The 6745-nt window shown below is 42.3% G+C and overlaps 1 protein-coding gene across 2 annotated transcripts; it reads left to right on the plus strand.

The window, feature by feature from the left end:
- Positions 1–93: 93 nt before the first annotated feature.
- Positions 94–5303, plus strand: zgc:193593 (uncharacterized protein LOC564090 homolog). 2 transcript variants are annotated; one of them, XM_046412427.1, is made up of 2 exons: positions 94–3053; positions 4374–5303. In XM_046412427.1, the coding sequence occupies exons 1-2, from the start codon at positions 3003–3005 to the stop codon at positions 4665–4667; spliced, it is 345 nt and encodes a 114-aa protein (XP_046268383.1). In that variant the 5' UTR covers positions 94–3002; the 3' UTR covers positions 4668–5303. The 2 variants fall into 2 exon arrangements, 1 of the variants encoding a protein (XP_046268383.1); XR_006845370.1 differs by lacking the exon at positions 94–3053 and adding an exon at positions 3479–3624.
- Positions 5304–6745: the final 1442 nt, after the last annotated feature.

The raw sequence follows: 6745 nt of genomic DNA on the forward strand, positions 1-6745 counted from the left end.
ACACAGCCAGTTAATCCTGAGCTGGGCAAATCCTCCACCCATCACGAGGCAGTTTGACGTTGTAATGATCAGCCGAGCTGGTACTTGTCTCCGTGTGAGAGTTTTATGTAGTTCAAGTGAATCGAACATTTAATTGGTATTATCATAACACTCGCCCTCCTCATCTGACCCCCTAATTGCCAGAGAAGCAAATGTCAGCTCTGCCGGAGCTCCGGTGTTGTTTGCAGATGCTATGACATTTAAACCCAGCCAGCTGACCTAATAGCTTCTCAATTATCTACAATACAGACCCCCAAAATCAATTTCTGACCAAGTCGCTATTCCACATGCCTTTTCAAATTTGCTTTTTCAGCTAACTGCACTGGATTAATTAATAGTCTTCAGGGAGGTTATACTGATGGCACTAATGATGCCTCAGCAGATATTCATTATTAAGGAGCTGAATGATAAAGAGCTAGTCTCATTACATTGAAACTTGTTGCCTTTATCTAAGTTTACGCTCAATATAGCAGCCCAGTATGTTGTTGATGACCCTAGGGAGAGACTACTACTCAAGGAGTCAGTAGCTTAACCTTCCACATAACCATACCTGTCTACAGCTGAGATAATCTATTCTAATACATTTACCCGTAGCTCAGTGCCAGGGGATAAGTTCAGGAAAAGGGCAGAGCATTATCTCGGCTGGATAGTGCCATTGCGATGACCTGAGTGAGTGCTGTCTGCCACGTACTAGCTTTTGAGGGACTGTTGTCTTCCTAAAGTTTCCATGCACCTGTAGAGCGAACAGGTTATACTGTACACTGTAACAGTTAGCACGAGCGTCGCCTTATGTAGCCTCATCGTGCAAGGATACTCTGGATGCTTTGGAAACTCAATTTTTTGGTGAAGAATTGGATAGGTTGCCATGAAATTTGGTTCATATGTCCCAGAGGTGCCCACAGGATCCTAATGTGATCTCCTGATATTCCCTCTAGCACCACCAGAAAGTAAAGGTTTTAACATATCCAGCAATGTGTCTTGACCTCTAGAGGGACTGACACATTAGTATCCCTCAGGATCAATTGTAAATAACTGCTTTATCCCTAAAGCAAATTGTCACCTGATTTTCTGATCCCCTCAGCTTTACAAGCTTTATAACAAGTTTCAGGTCATTCTTTAGCCATCCTGCCTGCAGCTACTAATTACTACACCCACTGCTGTTCTAGTATCATTTTTTAGATGCAGCAGGCAGCAGTTTTCCAAAGTGGTAGTGTGTTCACAACTTATTTCTGTTGTCATCAAGTGGCCAAAAAATCCACTATTGCAGGTTCAAATTTGTCCATTACTTTGGTTTATTTTTTTTGGCCACATTTCTGCAGTACCAATGGCATTCCCATCCTCCTCTGTTCTACTTTGTGTTTAATGCTAATTAGCGAATGTTTTCTTACTAACTCACTCAAACAAGATTTTGAACACCGTCAAGAATATACCTGCTAAAAGTGAGCATGTTTGTGTGCTGAAGCTTCCATTTATTTGAAAGCACCACCATGCCTTAAGTACAGCCTCACAGAGCATGGAAGACAAATTCCTAGTAATGTGAAACCTCTTCACTTACAATGGCAATAAAGACGATTCTGATTCTGAAGTTAATATTTTTGTTAGTTAATAAAAAAGTTAATATTTTGCTTTGCCTTGCCTGTTTTATATCTTCTAAAATTTTAGTACTTTAAATTCTATATGGTTTCTTTCTGTGCTTAAAACCCAGGAGGCATCGCAAGTTTCAGTGGCATCATGACTTTGCAGCAGATTGAGAGTATTCATGGATGCACGAGTTGGGAGGCAGATTCGGGTCCTATTACTAGAGATGAGAAGAAGGTCATTGTTGGCTGCTCACCGGAGAGATTTCCTCTCCAGCGAGAGAGACGTTATCAGCATGGCTACCTCATTATAAGACCTCGCTCTGAGCCAAAGACCCAGAGGCCAGGAAGGATATTAAAGCTTAAAGAAATTTGCTGACATGGCAGAAGAAACCATCCTCAACATCAACAGAAAAACATCCAAATGAATCCAACTGCTGGATTCAAATGTTTTCTAGATATTCTGACTTTAAATGACTTGGGCCTTCTGTACAAAGCTATTAAAGGAACTGCTGAAGTAAGACATCACTTGACATACCGTACTTTACCCGGATTATTTCACTACAAACAGACAAAAGGATGGAAGCATGCAACACGCAAGTCCTGAAAATGTTCGGAACAAAATCTAAAACACTTAAAACAACAGTATGTGTACTGTTACCTGTTTCCATAATGTGTATATCATCAGTGCAGCATTAAAACCACATTAAAACCACCTGCTTAATATTTTATAGGTGGTCACCAGGATCGAAATGTTGGATCCTTTGAGTCCTGTGCAGTGAGGGTAGGGCCTCTGAAATGATCACATTATCAATAAGAATATTTCATATGCACTGCACTGATATTCATCACACAACATGGCAAACATAGGCAAAAGTACAAATAAAATACATGATAATTGTAATTGTGTTCCACTATTTACAATATTTCTGGCAAATCTCTACATACATATAAAGCAAAAAGCCCCTATAACAATCTAACAGTGTGTCTGATGTCACATAATTCTGTAAAACAACAGCTCATATGATTTCAGTATGATTAAATTAAAAGTCAGTATACTTTGATATTTAAGCATGACCCTGTCTTACACTCTATTAAACCTTCCTTCTGTTTTTGGCGACTTCTTTGTCTCTGTGTGCCTGCTTCTCTAATCCCATTAGACACACCACCTGTGGACTGCCCATTATGTAATGACAGGAAGGAGACGTTATAAGGGCTGACCAGGCTGTCCCACATCAGTTAACTGAGACGAGGCTGAAGTGCCCGAGCACGCACCAGGACAGACCCTCTGTCCTGGGAGTCCAGGAGGAGGAGCTTGACAGACAGAGTGACAGTGTGTTATCTTATACCTGATTTAACAGGAAGACCATCACAGAACGCACCAAAATGTTTTCCAGACTCCCAAGACTGACTCCGGGCTATATCAGGCTGCTGCAGGTAAGCGTGTGCAGTTTAGAATAAGCTTCAGGAGGAATTTGACTCTGGTTTTTAAATTACTCTCAGTGTGCTAACAAAAGAATAGACAACAGCTGAGACCAAAAAAAAAAAAAAAGAGCAAAGAATACATAGGACTGTTATCTGTGATTCATGCAAGTATGTGTTGGCCTTCTGTAGATCGTACACAATACAAGCAGTGCAAAGGAAATAATCTTTGGATTGGTATATGTGGACTGGACCTAACAAAATCTTCCAAAGCTCCTATGTATAGAATACAGCTTTAGGATATTTTCATGTATTGCATTTTTTCCTTTCAGGTGCATAGAGAGAATAAATGTCTATGGGAGGGCACGCCACAAAGTTCAAAGTCATTGGACGATGCTTCTGTAACATGTAACAACTTTGGATTTAAGACCATTAAAAAGACCATCCAAAGTCTTGGATTTGAAGTCTAGATTGCACAGTGCTTGTCAAGCTCTGTCTCTACTGACCCTGAAAGATTAGAAGATGGCAGATAAAATAATGGCGACATGTGTGAGAGCAGCCGTGGACACAACAAAGTGTTTGCAAGGTACTGGTTTTATGGGTATGTAAAGAGGTTTATAGACAGAGACAGCAAGTTGGTTTCACTAAGCCTTATGCTGTGTCTCAACAGATGATGAAATGCAGTGGTATCACACATACCATCCCAGAAATACAAATTTGTTCCAGCTTTTTGTTCAACTAACTATAGAATGCCTTCTGTTTTAGCTCACAAAACACAACCACCTTTTTTATGGGCATTTACCACAAACAATGGAGAAATCCAAGCCTTTGACAGTCTAGTGCATTGTAAATGGAAATGGGAACTGGGTGAGCGAGCCACGGGAATAGCTTCTTAACTGTCTGTGACACAGCTCCATTAAAAACTATGAAGTTTCTATTATTTGCTCCTCTGTGCTCTTTATAATTGTCAAGGGCCAACTGAGGAAATTGCCCGTGTCGCAAAATAGACAAGCTTTTTGTTTGCTGAAAGAGACAGACTGCGATTGGTAAATGAGGGAAGATGAGTTTTTAATTTCTCTGGGATTGGAGGAAGGGCTGCGTGGGGCAGAGGCTGAGTTGAGCATGTTATAGCTCACTCATTTCATGCAGACAAACGTTTGAAAAAAGGGCTGCAAAGCATGTTGTCCTCCTGTACTGTATAAGCCTAAAATTGATCTACATTTTGCACATATTTTGGACATTAACAAATCAGGAAGCCAGGAAGTACTCAAACAGTACAAAGAAAATCCAACATTCTTCTGATGACATTTCACTCTCATCTTTGTGCCATTTCAGACCCAGGCCTACCACAATGTTTCTGTGACACCTCCAGCAGAGAAGACCGTGCCCGGCATGGCTATGCTGCTGGGGGCTGTGGGGATCGGGATGTGTGGCTACAGCTCCAGGCAGTTGGCCCTCCACCACCGGCCCTCTGCACGCGTGCTGCAGTTGGTCGGCTCGCACACTGATGCCAGCATGGTGGGCACAGCAGCCCATAGGACCCCCTTCCTGGAAGTCACTCGCCGGGCTGGCGCATGCCAGGAGATCCCACCTCCCTCCTTTGTGGGCCAGAAAGTTCCCTTAAAATAACGCGTGACATTAGATTAAATCGATTAATAGACTGGTCAACATCACAGGTTGAGTTCCAGTAACTACACTTGCACATCTAAGATTGTAGCTATGCTGGCCCATTGCACAGTGTGGCCCATGTGCTCTCTGGGGAAGTGCAAGCGTGGATGTTTGACTGACCTCAACCTTTATGTTGTCTGGAAGATGGATGTCTTATAATAATAATAATAATGAATTCTGTAACTAGTGCAACATTTATGAAAATAGTTTAAACACTACTGGTATCATGTAGTCACTAGTCAAATGTGCTGAGAAGGCACTGATCAATATGAATGATTAGATGAGTACATAATGATGTTAGAACTTTGCTGAAGATTTTGCTGAATGTATCGTGAAGGAGCTAACATTTTTAATTTGGAGATATTGTCTGTCTTTTTGAGGCATGGTGTAAAAATGTGTGATGAGTGACGCTTGGCAGTGCCCCCCGTACACAGATGGTTGGCAACCCTCTCTCTGTGCCCCTACACCCACCGCCTCTTCCCTCTTCAGGCCGACAGCCATGTGTAAGTGCTTTAGCAGCCCATCCCTGCCCCCGACTTCCTTCAACTGATTTCCTCTGAGGAGGAGCAGGTGCCATCCATCAACAAGCCTTGGCATCGGCTGTCAATCAAGCGACAGTGGCGGGAGACACAGTTTGGCTCTGTCGTTGAATCAGTGACTGGTGCTTCATGTGTTCAGAGGAGTTATGTTCTCCAAAGGTTTGAGTAGTGAAAGAATAGTAGAGGGTGTCAGGGCAAATTTGTGGACTGAAAACAGTTCTTTTAATAGAGGAAAGTTAAATATGTTCAGTGTGGAAACCTAAGTCATGTAAACAACGATTTGCTGGATTATGTATCCTAATTTACCTGGCTGAGGCGCTGTGGGTGTCAGGCAGGCATGGTAGTCGGGTGATTCCTCCTGGATAAGCCTGTGTCCTCTGTGGGGATTACTTCGGTACAAAATCATTCCTGGCACACACAGTCATTCACCTAATCTGGTATTAGAGACAAGGACTTGTGAGAAACGGACAGTCCCCTTGCATCCCAACTTTGTACCATTCCCCCTGCAGGGTCCACCAATCGTCCCACTGTGATCTGTGCATTTATAGTTTATTGGATTGGTGTTTACACCAAAAACGGAGCAGTGAAACGGGACTGGAGATTTGGCGAGACACTGAGTGTGGTTGAGAATGTGTACTGTGCCTTATGGATAGCGTAGGGTGAAATTGTCTTTATATCTTCACTGTGTATTTTGACTGTGAAATTCTACTGAATGTAGAATTTTGCAATTAAGATACAGTGATAACACAAGTCACAAAAGATAACTTTACTTCTACAAAAGCAGGAGACAGGGAGAGGAGAAATTTCCTTGGTATTCTGAAAAGTTTTGAAAAAGGAGGATGCTTAGAAAGTGTTTCATCATTTAGAGGTCAGCCAGACCTTGTAATTCAGTTTTTCATTGCTGAAGAGTCATCCTTGTCGGTCTGCCAAATTGGATCAGCAGCTAGTTACTGGAGTTTGGGGGGTTTTTAGTGCCCCTATAGTGGCCCTCCTGAACACTAGCACAGTGAGTCACCAACAAAACTGTCATAATCCACTCAGCAGAGGGGGCTAATGGTTCCAACTGGCATCAGAGTCTGAACAATTGGTCACCTTTGGACAGAGACTGGCACCCATAAATAACCTCATAATAGGGTTGTGATGGTCACAGATCAACAGGATAATCTGTGTAATATATGGCCAAGAGAAAATTACAGGGTGAACTGGTGACTTAAAACTTTGCCTTCAGGAACAACTGATTCCACTGTATTTACGCAATTGATATGCTCAGGTTCTCATGTAAATTTCTTGCTGGCACCGTTTCATAGTCAAGTTCAGGCATTATATTTTATTTAGTGTGAAATCAAGGTGGCTGGAGGTTGTGTAATGCACCTGGCTGGTGTGTGTCTTGTTGTTGCTGGGTGGTGGTGGGGGGGCAGACTTCCAGTTTCACTTACCATTGTTGTACAGGGGCGACCTGCCAAGACAGTGCATCGAAAAAGAATATCTGAAAACATGTTT

Source organism: Scatophagus argus, chromosome 15 (assembly GCF_020382885.2).
Source record: "Scatophagus argus isolate fScaArg1 chromosome 15, fScaArg1.pri, whole genome shotgun sequence".
Taxonomy (NCBI): Eukaryota; Metazoa; Chordata; class Actinopteri; family Scatophagidae; genus Scatophagus; species Scatophagus argus.

Coding starts and splice junctions, on each gene's coding strand:
- zgc:193593 (XM_046412427.1), top strand. CDS start 3,003: ATGTTTTCCAGACTCCCAAGACTGACTCCGGGCTATATCAGGCTGCTG. Junction 3,054..4,373: donor GCTATATCAGGCTGCTGCAG/GTAAGCGTGTGC, acceptor GTGCCATTTCAG/ACCCAGGCCTACCACAATGT.